General features: G+C 44.8%; 2 protein-coding genes and 1 pseudogene across 2 annotated transcripts; 1 reads left to right on the top strand and 2 right to left on the bottom strand.

Annotated features, from left to right (window-relative positions):
• The first annotated feature begins 1,228 nt into the window (after positions 1–1,228).
• LOC125526868 (uncharacterized) lies at positions 1,229–2,685 on the top strand. Its single transcript, XM_048691484.2, has one exon. It carries the CDS (start codon positions 1,352–1,354, stop codon positions 2,492–2,494), a length of 1,143 nt encoding a protein of 380 aa, XP_048547441.2. The 5' UTR covers positions 1,229–1,351; the 3' UTR covers positions 2,495–2,685.
• A 7,416-nt stretch (positions 2,686–10,101) lies between these two features.
• On the bottom strand, positions 10,102–11,827 carry LOC125526869 (serine carboxypeptidase 1-like). Its single transcript, XM_087522865.1, has 7 exons — positions 11,737–11,827; positions 11,372–11,646; positions 11,032–11,268; positions 10,836–10,945; positions 10,640–10,729; positions 10,448–10,553; positions 10,102–10,367 (listed from the first exon to the last, which is right to left on the bottom strand). Exons 1-7 carry the CDS (start codon positions 11,810–11,812, stop codon positions 10,215–10,217), a joined length of 1,047 nt encoding a protein of 348 aa, XP_087378991.1. The 5' UTR covers positions 11,813–11,827; the 3' UTR covers positions 10,102–10,214.
• On the bottom strand, positions 11,795–12,315 carry LOC125556163 (serine carboxypeptidase 1 pseudogene; annotated as a pseudogene).
• Between the last annotated feature and the right edge of the window lie 1,973 nt (positions 12,316–14,288).

Genomic DNA, 14,288 nt, shown 5'->3' with positions numbered 1-14,288 from the left:
GAGGGAGAGTGTTATAATATATTGCCCGCCTCCCTCCATCAGTTTGGACTTTTAAATAAGTTGGTTGGTGCATGAATTCAATAGGCTATCCGATTTAGTTAGAACCTTGGCATCATCTAGACCGTGGCGTGAAGCTCCGTAGGCACCTGTGTTGTGGCCGGTGCGTGGACATGAACGTGAACGACGAAGGGAGGAAACTTATTACTGGCTTCTCTGGCTCCCGGATCAGGCTGGCGGACAAGCGCGCGACGATAGAGGAGGGCGGCAGCGTACGTGGGGCAACGATCGGAGGAGCGGCCGGCGGAGGCCTGCGCTTGCTTCCATCAAAGGAGGAGCGGCCGCCGGCGGCAGTCCGAGCTGGCTTTATGTGCGGCTCCCACGCTCCCGTCCTTCAATACGGAGCCGTAGTCGACGCCTCCTAGCGATGGAGAGAGACGGAGTGCTAAACCCGTGGTTGAGGACGGCAGCCTCCAGCAGGAGGTTGGAGGTGGAGGAGAGTGGTGTCTGCGCCGGGAAGATTGGGCGTGGGTGAGGGATAGGCAGATCGGCCGCGGTTCGTCCGTGCGGCGGCCGCTCGCGTCCCAATAGGCAGCGGAAGGCATCGTGTGCTCGGGCGATTAGTTTCCTATTTTCCCGTTACGTGATTAGGATGGTGCGGGTCCTGGAATTTCATATTTTCCTCTGTGGTGGAGTACGGTCAGTCAATTTAAATTACTAAGAGCATCTCCAACGGCCGCACAAAAATCTCGCGTCCAATAAAAGTTATAGCGTGCCACTTTAGCACTTTTAGTGCGCCGAGACCAACATTGCTTTAGCAGACGCCCAAAGACGCGCGCCCAAAAAGCAAGCAGTGCAATTTGTGAAACGCGCCCAATCCGGAGCCCAAAATATGCTGCGCGATAGCGTTTTTCAGCGCGCGCTCAAAACATTTTAGCGTTACAGCATCTGCTGGAGCTGTTGGACGCCCCAAAAAACAAATTTTTAATGCGCGGAGCTCTTTTTAGGCGCCTGTTGGAGATGTTCTAAGTATACACAGAAAATAGATCAAGTTAAGGCCAGCCGTTAGATTAAGTTTAGTGGGACTAATCGTGTGGTGTTGGCTGGGTCGTGTGGTGTTGTGGGGCTAATTACAGGGTGCATGTAAGAAATTGTTTGTTTAATTGTTTAATAATTAATAATAGTGGAGAAAAATTATTGGACTTTCGTTTTTCTCAGCAGACGACGCACACCTGCAACTCATCAGCATTCCGAACTTCAAAAAAAGAAAAACTCATCAGCATTCCCCACCCCCATCGCCGGGAAGATAACCGCTGCCGCCGGCACTCACCGCGATCGCGCCGTCGCGGCCGCCATGATCCGTCTCCGCAGCTGCATCCTCACCCATCTCCTCCATTCGCCCCCCGCCTCTCCCATCTCTCTCCGCCGTCTCCTCTCAACCACAGAGCCGGTGCCCCCCGTTCCGGCAAATCCGGGCTTCGCCGTCGAGGACTACCTCGTCGCCACCTGCGGCCTCACCCGACCCCAGGCCCTCAAGGCTTCCCTTAAACTCTCCGGCCTCAAGTCACCCTCCAAGCCCGACTCCGTCCTCGCCCTCCTCGCCGGCCTCGGCCTCTCGAGCGCCGACGTCGCCGCTGACCCGCGGTTGCTCTGCGCCAAAGTGGACACACTAACCTCCAATGTCGCGGGGCTCGCCGGCATGGGCATGTCGCGTTCTCAGATCGCTCAGCTCGTTATGCTCGGCTGCACTATCTTCCGCTGCAAACCCGTCGTCTCCAGGCTGCACTACTACCTGCCCCTCTTCAGATCCCCGGAGAACCTCCTTCGCGTTCTCAAGCAGAACTCCTACCTCCTGTCATCCAACATCGACAAGGTGGTAGAGCCCAACGTCGTATTCCTGCGGGAGTGCGGGCTAGGTGCTTGTGATATTGCCAAGCTGTGCACCTCTCTTCCGAGGCTGCTTAGCATCAAACCAGAGAAGGTCCGGGCGATGGCGGCATGTACCGAAAGTCTGGGTGTGCGCCGCGGCTCCGGGATGTTCAGAAAAGCGATGCAGGCTGTCGCGTTCCGCGGCGAGGAGAAGATCGCCGCCGAAGTGGCGTACTTGAAGAAGACGTTCAGGTGGTCCGATGCTGAGGTGGGCATTGCTGTCTGTAGGTCTCCAATGGTGCTGTCGAGGTCTGAGGACACGCTCCTGCGTATGTCCGAGTTCCTTATCTCTGAGGTGGGGCTGGAACCGGCGTACATTGCTCCTCGGTCAGTAATGCTCTGTCTTAGCCTCGAGGGTCGACTGAGGCCTCGGTACTATGTTACGAAGTTCCTTAAGGAAAATGGATTGCTAAATCTCGGATGGAGTTACTTTTCAATTGTCAAGGCGACCGAGAAGGTGTTCGTGGAGAAGTTCATATGCCCTCACACGGAAGCTGCACCATACCTCGCTGAAGACTATGATGCTACTTGCAGAGGGGAAGTGCCGACTAATTTCAGATTCGCATGAGCCAGGGACGGGCTATGAAAATTGGTAACTGTGTGCTGGTTGTCCACTGATGTATGTCTTCTAGATGCTGGTTTGGTCATTGCTAGCTTGTGATGAAACTGGTAGTTTGATTCCTGAATCCTGTTATGTTTATGCCATCATTCAGTAGAAAAGAAACCATGGTTTATTATGAACTTTTTAATTCCTGAATACTTTTCCTGAATCCTGATGTGAACTTTTTCACCCTTGTTTTGGAACACATGTATTGGAGATACGAAATTGTGAGATCAGGCCTATCATGTCAGTAACATGCTGGTTTGGTTGTTGGTATCACCTGATGAAGCTATTAATTAGATTCATGAGACCCTGGTATGTCTGAGTACCACTTCAGTATAAAAGAAAGCATGTCATGGCCATGAATTTCTTCATCCTCATGTCATATTCATACACACATATTAAATTCGGGCCATTGTGCAGATGCATTGGAATATATGTGACTGTGAGTAGTATATTTGCACTTCTGGTACATTTTATGGAATACTGATATGGAAGCAGCGGAGTGTTCTCAAATTGCCCCTACAGTAACCAGCACAATCCTCTAATCTATCTACCCGTGAAAGAGTGAAAATTCTGAACTATTTTTGGTGGGGAACAATGTTGGACTTGTTGATGACCACGACATGTCGACCACTGCCGAGAATGCCATTTGATCTGTTAATACCAACCGATACCGTACTACTTTGCCATTTAAAAAGATGTACTCCCTCCGTCCCAAAGATGTACTCCAACTCTTGAGTACAAGTTTTATTATCCTCTTACAGTATGGATGTTATGAATCCTCCTACTTAATCCATGGGTACTGCTACCAATTTACATTGTGCCATTACCCAAGCTTGATCGCAGCACTACCTTAGCTTATAAAATAAAATTATGCTGGTGCTAATTTACGCATGGGAAGCAATAACGTTGTGCGTTGTCGGAGTACGAGTTTGCGTTTCATACTCAGATTCCCCTGCAATTCGAAATGGCCTGCGTTGTAAGACATTTAGCTCTGACCATACATCATCATCTACATAGATTCCTCACATGGTAGCCACATGAAATGGGAATTTGGTACATGTACTTTAGTTTATAATATATATTTACCACAAAAAAGTTTATAATATATATTTTCTGAAATATAATCTCTTTTGTCCAAGTCGTTCCTTGTGTACTGTAAACTCAAAACCGACATTTTTGATGCAGATTGGTTATTTGCTAAGATCCTCTAGTAATGGGTGTGAAAATCTTCGTCGTATCAAGCACCACAACAGTGTCGCGAAAGACTTCGAAATGCTTGTCTGGTCCATCTGGACGCATCAGTATGCCTGTATCTTCGGACAACGCCCGGCCCTCCACCGCGCTCCTGTTGCAGTCTATCAAGGATAAAGCTAGCTATTCGCGGAAAAAAAGGAAGAAGAAGAAGAAGAAGAAGGAGGAGGAGGATGAAGCTAGCGCCTGGGCCAAGGCCGGAGTGAAGGGCATTGCTAGCTTAATACTCCTAGGACGTTTTAGTTCGTGGGGCTGAGCAACCCGTTCTGCTCTTGTAACTCCTCGCTACGCCCTTCCGTGTGTACGTCACCAGGTGTTACCCTTGTAACCCAACTCTATGCTGTTCTCCCCTACTTACCAATGGAATAATACACACTTGTATTAGTTGACTATAACACTATTACTAAGGAATAAAATCAACTTTATCTCGCAAAAAAAAAGGAATGATACACAATTTACCTGTTCACGGAAAAAAAAGTGTTGCGCAAGACGAATGTTGTATATTAGAAGTACCATATGTACGACGTTTATCCAACCGATTTTGGTACCGCGGGAGAGAATTAATTGATCATTTGTTGTGGCTCATAAAACCAACAAAACTTTTTTTGGTGAATACGCTTAGCAGTGTATCATTTCATTGATAGAAGAGATAGAGTGAAGTTAGTACAGGGGGCAAACCAGTGAAACTACTCGGCGCACGACAATGCATGTATGAATTTTGTACAATGCCCACTTTGAATGGTGCTGATTTGCAAAATGATGCGATCTAATGGATGATTTGGTCCATCATACAAAAAACGGAAGAAAAGCTGGCATACGTACACAGTTGCTCAGTAGTGCAAGTTTTTTATTTTCTTTTTTGCAATCAGTACAAGTTTCTATCATACGTGAACCATTGCGTGTTTTATATAATAAAGTAAAAGAAAATCGTCATATAAGGGCATGTCCAGCAGGTAGCCCTAGGGGTGCTGCCCCACAGGTTCGGATGGTCCAGCTAGGTTCTGTTGATGCTCCAAACATGTCGGGGGATCTTCTGCAGAAGGCAACTTCTTGGACAGAAAAAGTGGGGAGAGATCCCTCAAAAAAAAAAGTGGGGAGAGATGAGAAAATGTGAGACCAAAGATGATGATATTAGGGTCCATAGCATGAAAGACATGAACTTTTGGTCATGTGTGGTTGAAAAAATCATTTTTTTTCCCATATCTAGCTGGATGCATCGGGGCGGCAGCTACCGCTGCCCCCATTGCTCATGCCCTAATAAGACATCTTAGGCCATTTCCAACGCTGACCTTTATACCGAACACTACATTTGTTTGCGGACCGATGTGACCAGTTCACAAACACTGATACGGGAGCCGGTCATCCAACCGTAGCCGCAAATGTTCAATTATATTTCATTTTTTTAATGAAACTGAACAATTTTGATGCATATTTAAACAAACCGGACGATATTCATTCATACTTCAATATCTTTTACGTAAAACCGGATGCTTTTCATCTAAACCGGAGCAAACTCATCACATTTCGACATATTTCAACTAAACCGTACTCTAAACCTAATCTAAACGACCACCGGCGTCTGTTTCTCATGTACGGTCGGCCATGAGCCCCGAAAATGAAGCTCCGCCTCCGCAGCCTGCAAGTGGCTAATCGGCCAAAGATGATGAACGCTCCAAGCTCAACTTCAACGGGAAGGGAAGAGTGGTGGCCTTCCTGGGACCCAAGCATTGCCGTTCGCCCATGTTCTACGCTTCCTCGCTGCCGGCGGTGCCCGTGGACGTGCTGCCTTTGTCATCGTGGCGGCGGGGCACGGTCGAGGCAGAGCTGGCGACGTGGTCTTCTTCCTCGTTCTTGTAGTGAACTTCATCTGCCGCCTAGTCGATCTCCTTGAAGGCGGCTTCTAACTCCACCTGGTGGAGGCGGTACCACCAGTGGCCATGGCGGATGTCATGGGGGAGCGGCAGGAGTCAAGCAGCGTCTCTTGCTCACCCACATCCAAGTCCAGCGCGATGGCCGTGCCGGCGGCGAGTTGCTCCCCCATGCGTTGGAAGTTTTTATTGAAACACCATGGCAAATTTCAATATACATCTTCCATGAATTCTTTGGTACTTCGTGTATTTTACATACATGGCAAATCTCTCATACAACACAAGGAAACTTAAATTAAAATAGCATGGTAAATTTTAACATGAATCTACCATGGAACTTTTTTGTTCATAATTCATGTTCCTAGTGTTCATTCTATTTTTTTTTCATGGCAAATTTCTCATACAAAACATGACAATTTTAGTTAAATATCATGGCAAGTTTTAACATGGATCTACCATGGTAACTTTCTTTATAATTTGTGTTTGCACTGTTCATTCTATTTTTCATGGCAATTTCCATACAAAGCATGGCATTTTCTATAAAAAACACCATGCCAAATTTCAATATACATCTACCATGTCAACTTTTTTTCAATTTTCTCATTTTACATACACGGCAAATCTCTCATACAACACATCGAAATTTAAATTAAAACAACATGTCAAATTTGGATATGAATCTGCCATGGTAATTTTTTGTTCATAATTTTTGGTTCTACTGTTCATTCTATTTTTTTGATGGTAATTTTTGCCATGGCAATTCCAGAAAATTGCAATGTGAGCATTATCAGAAAAAGTAATTTTTGTGATGTTTTGTATGTTTTTGTGATAGAGCCTAAGACACCGTAATTTTTGTGATAGAGCCTAAGACACATTCCAGAAAATTTAATAAACCGCCTAATATACACCAGTGTCTTAGACTCTATTATGTTTAGCCATGTCCCAAATAAAATGGCAATCATATTAGGCGGTCTGACATTAAAGGACACATGTATGATACGCCACAATAACTTGACTAGCGGTCATTTGAGCGCTAGTGCAGAAAAAGCCTAACTATGCCGTGGCAAAAGGGCATTGCTGGCGTGGGAGGCCGACGCCACCAATATAGCGCCATTGGTAAAAGATAGTAATGGCGTCGGAGCTCACGTCAGCAGTGTTTTAGATGTTGATGGCATGCCACGTGGTTAACGCCACCACTATAATTTCTCTCGTAGCGACGTCTAATATACTATGCATGCCACCAACGTTTCGTGCAGTCAAAAGTAGTAATATTGCACCACCATATAACATTTTGCACCTCATATTGGAGCCAACATATAAAACAACACACAATAGACTAGCAATAAGTTTACTAGGTAGTCATTGTTAACATTGCATCTCACTGAGCAATGTAGTTATATATAACAATACGAGTTAAATAAACATAATCTCACAAACACTAGCTAGATAGTCATTGTCAACATGCATACATCATGGCGAACTAATATATAAGCAGTTTACTTAGTAACATCGATGACCTATGCACACACATTGTTTTAAATGATATCGATGACGATCATCATTATCAAGTCATGGCGTCTGGTGTTCCTGATAGTGACTAAGACGGCCTATCCAACCTGGAGATTCTTGCCAACAAGGAAGTTGTTCCACCCCCACCAAGCTTAAGACAGTACGACTGTTCGTGTCCACTGTGTACGCAGGTGGTGACGGGGCCCCTTGTGGTAAGGCGTATTCCAGCATAACCTGCCTCACAGATGGCCTTTTAGAATTATTTTTTTGAAGAAACAAAATTCAATTAAGTAGCCTCGCGCATATTACATATATACTCTCGCAAACATATCAATCCACATATATCATCAGATTCTACATTACTAAATCGGACTCTACTAAGTATGGATTCTACACTAGTAAGCAATCCATGGATTCTACACGCTACTAAATTTCTACCAAGTATGGATTTCTACACTAAAAAAAATCTACACTACTAAATTTCTACTAAGTATGAATTCTCTACACTACTAAATTTGTACTAATATGAATTCTCTACACTAAATTTTTTTTACACAACTAAAATTCTACGCAAAGCAATCCATGGATTCTACACTACTAAATCAGATTCTACTAAGATGGATTCCACACTACTAAGTATTCCATCTATTACTACACTAAGCATATCATCGGATTCTACACTAAGCATATCATCAAATTACTACACTAAGTATATCATCAAGTTACTACACTAAGTAATATATCATGACATGGCGGGTAACATTGGTCATGGTAAGACAGTCCACGAATGGCACCCCGACGTAGTCATCACGTGGTGGAAGTATGTACCAGAGGTTGCCTGTCTCGTCCTCGGCCAGCCTCATACTTTAGGCATAAAGGGCTTCATCAAGGGTCCTAATCATCTTCTTCCGTGTTGATATATATAGATGACAACCAGCATGGGTTTTCGTCCTATGAAGGAGAAGCTGGTCAATTCACCCCAGTGAGACGCATGTGAGCGATGAAACAATCCCATCCATCTCCTCTCATCCGGGACATCTTTCGTCCTTTCTTGACCTCCAAAGTGTAGGGGCCTCTAGGAGCATCAAATGTCACAGTGTCTTCGGTCAGCTCATTGAATTTCAACCTCACATTGCATGGGACGATCTGTGTAAGAAAAAACAAAACACACACGCACACAATGAATTAATGGTAACAGTAGTAGAAACAAAATAAATGACTGTTAGAAGGTGCATATAATTTGTTACCGCCGCAGGAACAAAACTCGGCTGAAAATAGATGCCAAACAGCATGCCAGTTGCAAGACTGTTGGCACACCTTGACTTGCACAGTTGACATGGTGGTGGTGGTGGTGGCGCCATTTTCCTATTAGTGATGATAGTTAATGGCTAATTAGGCTACAAATATATGATCGGATTGTACACAAAAGCATATTAATCGGTGATTCAACACTAAAAGACTATATATGATTGGATCGTTTTTAAACTAAAAAATATTGTACACTCAAAAAAAAATCTGCACTTAATTCACTATTAAAATCGGATTGCACACATAATATAATCATTAACATGATTGTAGACAAAAGCATATAAAGCGAATTTTTGACATTAAAATAACATATCCATGGATTCTACACTACTAAATCGGACTCTTTTTTTAGTATGGATTCTACACTAGTAAGCAATCCATGGATTCTACACACTACTAAATTTCAACTAAGTATGGATTTCTACACACAAATAAAAATTACACTACTAAATTTCTTATAATTATGGATTGTACACTACAAAATTTGTACACAAAGCAATCCATGGATTCTACACTATTAAATCGGTTCTACTAAGCAATCCATGTATTCTACACTGCTAATATTGACCAGGAAGAAACCTAATCCATGGATTCCATAACGTCTGCGGATGAGGGAGGCGCGAGGGGTGGGAAAGAAGATGCACAAAGGAAGGGGATCTAACCGGCAAGGCCCGGAGGTAGCGGCGGCGACGAGCGGTGAGGTTCGGAGGTGGCGGCGACGACGGCGCTGGTCAAGAGGGGGAGTGAAAAATATGGGGTGGTGGATAGGAACGACTTAGATTTTTTTATTGGGAGAGGTAGATAGCAGATTACACTAGTGCTGGCGCTGGCCTAACAGGCCACGCCATAACAAAGTGTAGCCCATAGAAAAAAAAATAGAAAACATCTATGACGTGAAAAAAAGTACAATGCCAACACTAAGGTCGTAGCAATGTCGTACCAAATATCACAACGCTGCCACTATTTAGAAAAATAGTGGTGGCGTTGGTTGAAAATGGCGCGCCACCAATTAAAGTTGTGGCTAACCAGTTCTCTAACTGGTGAAGGAAAATATGTTGTATTGATTTATCCTCATCACAGAAGCAACAATCGTTTACTACCCTCCCAATTACGATTTGCCAAGTTATTCTTAGTAAAGACCACTTGCTTGTGTACAAACCACATGAAGATCTTTATTTTTAAAGGTGCCTTAATTTTCCAAACATGAAGCATCTTTAAAACACAAAATAAAGAAAGAAAGAAATTATGAAAATATATTGTTTAGCTTCTGTGCTAGCTCCAGACATAGCTCGGTCTTGGCTTCGCTCCTCATCACGAGCCACATGAAAATTATGATCTTAAACTTTGTTTCTTCCTTACAAAATAAATAAATACATCTGCGTGATCCTCACAAAATCATTAAAAGCTAACCACCAAACCGTAGCAGTTATCTTTATTCAAAGGGTGTGGCTAGATCACGGTCGACTAAGACTTAACCAAGTCTCAATCAAATGGCAAAACATGTAAAAAAAGAAGAAAGAAAAAGTATAAAAGACAATTTCGCACGGATCTCCGCGTGAGATCTCACGAATTTAGCAATCTCATTATTCAAAGTTATATCATGAAGTCATTTAACAAGAAATACACGTCCACTCAAAGGACAAGGACCATTTTCAACTCTGACCGGATACAAGTACATATCATAGTAAGATTAAGCAAATAAACCTTCCATTTTGGTGCCGTAGCAACTGTCCTGACATGACTCACTAGTCCTGTGTGTAAGGCGGGAGCATCCCTTTCAGGAAAGAAGTCAACATTATCAACGCCCTCTCAGGCTGGAAGGACGGAACAAGATGACCGGCACCTCTCACTGATAGAAACGTCAATCCTCCGGCGTACTGTTGGACATACCCTGCCACCTAACCAGTGAGTGAATTCGTCAGTTTCAGGTGACCAAAACATTGTAGTAGATGAGAAATGTTTCGATGATGGGATTCACCTCCTCCTTTGCCACCCATGGGCGCCATGGAGTGGTCACAGGAAGTCCAAGGTCTTGAATGGAGTACCTCGTCGCCGGAAGAGGGCACACGGAGTCGAAGTCACCACTGTAAAAATGTAGCAAAGTTTATTTACTACTAACAGTAAATACTTTCCAGGTGTCTGAGAATAACTGATGGTAATCTGTTACTACCTGAATATCCACATAGTCACGGGAAGCTTGTTCTCGATCAAGAATTTGATGGATGGGAGCATAGTCACCGGCGCATCTTTCCACGTAAAAGTTTCTGCAACCACAAATCACATGGTTAACTTCCGGACGTGTGGGTGAAAAACATTGCAAAATTGTTGACCGTTTGTGTGCTAAATCAGTGCCCAGTTCAAAGGATTACTTGCATGGCGACCACTCTGTCATCCTAGCGTGGAAAGCCTCCTGCACTGCTGGATCGTTGAGATGGGCAATGGTAGGATAATCGCTGCACGGATCATACCCAGGCAGCTGCATGCAATTTTGGAGAAACTAATTAAGAATTTCAGTTTCAATTTTGACTGCACAAGCAACTAAGAATGAATTTGTTTCCTTACGTAGCCACTGGGGTGATACGCTCCGTCGGGCGCGTCGACGCAAACGGGAGCGTAGATGTTGTACGCATCAATTTGGCCGGCGTCGAACGCGTCCCAGGCGCCGCTGCATGCTTCACCTGCAGAGTCGCAGTGCTCGGTGAGGTTGGCGTAGACCTCGTCCGACATCACCCCATGTGTCCAGAAGAAGTCAATGGTGCCCTGATTGTTCCTCTTGTCGTCGAGATAAGGGTTGCCAACCTTCGACAGAAAAGAGCCCATTTAATATTCAGAAGACCTTTGGTCATTCACCATGTTTCATACGAGTATGACTATAGCAGTATAGCTTGTAAATTTCACGTACCAAGATGCCCTGAAGGTTGACTATGGTTCTGTTGTTGTACGTGTTGTGGAGTAGGATGGTGGCGGCGAGCTGTGGCGCGTAGTGGCCGGCGTAGCTCTCGCCGGAGATGTAGAAGGCGCGGGCCTTGTACTCCGCGAACCTCTCCAGCCATCTCACCAGGAAGACGTACGCGTCGTCGGCGGTTCGCTCGTCGCCACTGAGGTCGTAGTCTGAAGACGTGTTGGAGTAGGAGAATCCCACACCGGCCGGCGACTCCAGGAAGATCACGTTAGCCGCTGCCAGTATATTTCACAAGCAAATTGAGTTCTCTTATGTAATTAAAGGGGAAGTAACTATTAGTCTGTACAAGGCGCCCGTAGGTTTACCGTTGTTCCAAGCGTGCATGTTTCTGCCGAGCGTTTTGTTGTCTTCCGTTACACGGAACGGGCCCAGTTCCTGCATTGCTCCGTACCCAGCGACGAGCACCCTGGCCCTTTGTATGCAAGTGTCAGGGTTACCACTGTCATGGAGAAATTTATACATGATATGTTCAGTTACCGATTTATAGTTCTAACTTCTAACCTCCGTTGAGCCAGAGCAGGAGTGGCTTCTCTGAAGCACCGGAAGGCGACTCGACGAGGTAGTAGAAGAGGGCGCGGCCGTTCTCCTCGTCGACGGTCACGTACCCGCCGAACTGGTCGAAATCGACGCCCTCCGGCTGCCCGGGCAGCGCCGTGATCTTGTCGGCCGCCTTCAGAGAGCTCTGGTCAGAGGCAAGAGCTCTCTGTGTCCAGGCTGCCAGCGCCCCTCTCGGCTATGCTACGCGGTCTAAACGTGTCGGTGCTGCTGTCAATGTCCCTCCTAGAGGAGATGAACTCTCTCAGCCTTGCCTCTTGGGATGCATTGGTGGTGTACAGTGTGGCCACGCAAATGAGAAGCAAGACATAAGAAGAGAGGCTCGTCATCGTTGATGAGATGGTCGTCTCTGAGATGCACGGAGGGTTTATATAGGCGCAGAGAAATGGGAGAGGTCGGTTTGCGGCAAGGACTTTGTATTACATACAAAAGTGCCCTGCATTGACTGTGCTGCATCAAGTTTATGATCTTGTGTCCACTCAAACCATCGGAGGAGGGTCACTCCTTGCCAACGCTTTTGATTCGGTAAAACGGCCTTGATTTGTTGAATTGACAGGGCATTGAAAGCGAAAAGAGCAACCAGTTCTTTATCAACTTCCTTGTTTTAGTCGCTGATTTGGAAGATAACCAACGGCAACTCCTCTACCTGCTGTGTGCGAATTTCTTGCACAGTAGACCACCTGCGAGAATACATTGTCAGAAAAGACCCACGGTGAGAATCATTGACAAAGCCCACACGTGAACATTTTTCTTCGTTGCTTACTTCAGCACTTCTAGAGTTCTAGTGGCATCCACTCGAGAGGGATTATACTAGTGCTGTCACACTTTCGATGAGTCTGTTTTTCTCCTCTTTTTTTCTCGGGGGAACTTACCATGAATCTAACAAAGACAAAATGACATATTTGCATTGAAAACGAACCAATGGTCAGCTTACTAATTTAATACTCCCTCTGTTCCTAAATATTTGTCTTTTTAGAGGTTTCAAATGGTGACTACATACGGAGCAAAATGAGTGAATCTACATTCTAAAATATGTCTATATACATTCGTATATGATGACCATTTGAAATCTCTAGAAAGACAAATATTTAGGAACGAAGAGAGTAGATAATAATGGCAAGTTCACAATACAACATACCTTTAAGATGGGGATAGTATCTCGATTGCATTCTGGTCATATAGTTCACAATCTCAAAGGTATGTTGTATTGTGAACTTATCAGCTCTTCTATTAGTTTATAGAGGGGGTACAACACAGGTCAACAATAACGGTGAGAAAGCACTAAACTGGTTGGCCGTTGTAAGATACTAGTCGCAATGGTCCTACTCCCTCCGTTCCGGTTTATTAAATCCCTCTTATTTTGGATTAAAGTTTGCCCATAGATTTAACTAAGTTGTGATCATTTCTTCATAAAAAATATATTAAGTTGAGATCATTAGATTAAGTAAAGACTTCTCTTGCCTCTTCCACAAGCAAGTCCCACGTTAGCTAGGGTTCCCCTGCCTCCCGCCGGCGGCTGCGTCGATCTACCTAACCTCCTGTGGCATTAGGGCTATCAGGCGCGGTGGATCCCAGCTCTTGCGGGTGAAGGGCTCCAACTTTATGTCTAGGTTTTTAGCTTGCTTACTGTTTGTGTCTTGTTCAGGAAGACGAGTGAGTGGCGGTTCCCTGAGGATGCAATAAGGTTTTCCCAACCTAGGCCCAGTTTTGGCGGTGCGTCTTCATCGTTGAAGGGCATGTAGAGATGTGTTTCGGCGGATGTCACGAGATTCGGTTGGTGTTTGCCTTCGATGAATCTGTTTAGCTTTAGTTGTTGTTATGTCTATAGATTGAGATGGTCGTCTTTGAGACGCACAGTTTATATATATAGGCTCCGAGAAATGGAAGAGGTCAGTTTGCAACGACGACTTTTGAACTGGGCTATATTATTTTTTACAAAAGTGCTCTGCATTGATTGTTCTGCATCAAGTTTATGATCACTCCTTGCCAATGCTTTTGATTCGGTAAAACGGCCTTGATTTGTTGAGTTGACAAGGAACTGAAAGCGAAAGGGCCAGTGTTTTCAGCCGGCTCTTTATCCACTTGACCTGTTTTAAACGCTGGTCTGGAAGATTACCAACGGCAACTCCTGTACCTACTGTGTGCGAATTTTTTGCATAGACCACCTGCGTGAATTTATTGTCAAAAAAGACCCACGGCGAGAATCATTGACAAAGCCTACACATGAACATAGTACTTCTAGTGGCATCCACTCATGTGAGAGTATACTAGTGCTGCCACACTTTCTTCCAAGAGTTGATCA

Source organism: Triticum urartu, chromosome 5A (assembly GCF_056163025.1).
Source record: "Triticum urartu cultivar PI428250 chromosome 5A, HENAU_Tu73, whole genome shotgun sequence".
In the NCBI taxonomy this organism is placed as follows: Eukaryota; Viridiplantae; Streptophyta; class Magnoliopsida; order Poales; family Poaceae; genus Triticum; species Triticum urartu.
This window is presented reverse-complemented; position numbering and strand designations above follow the sequence as displayed.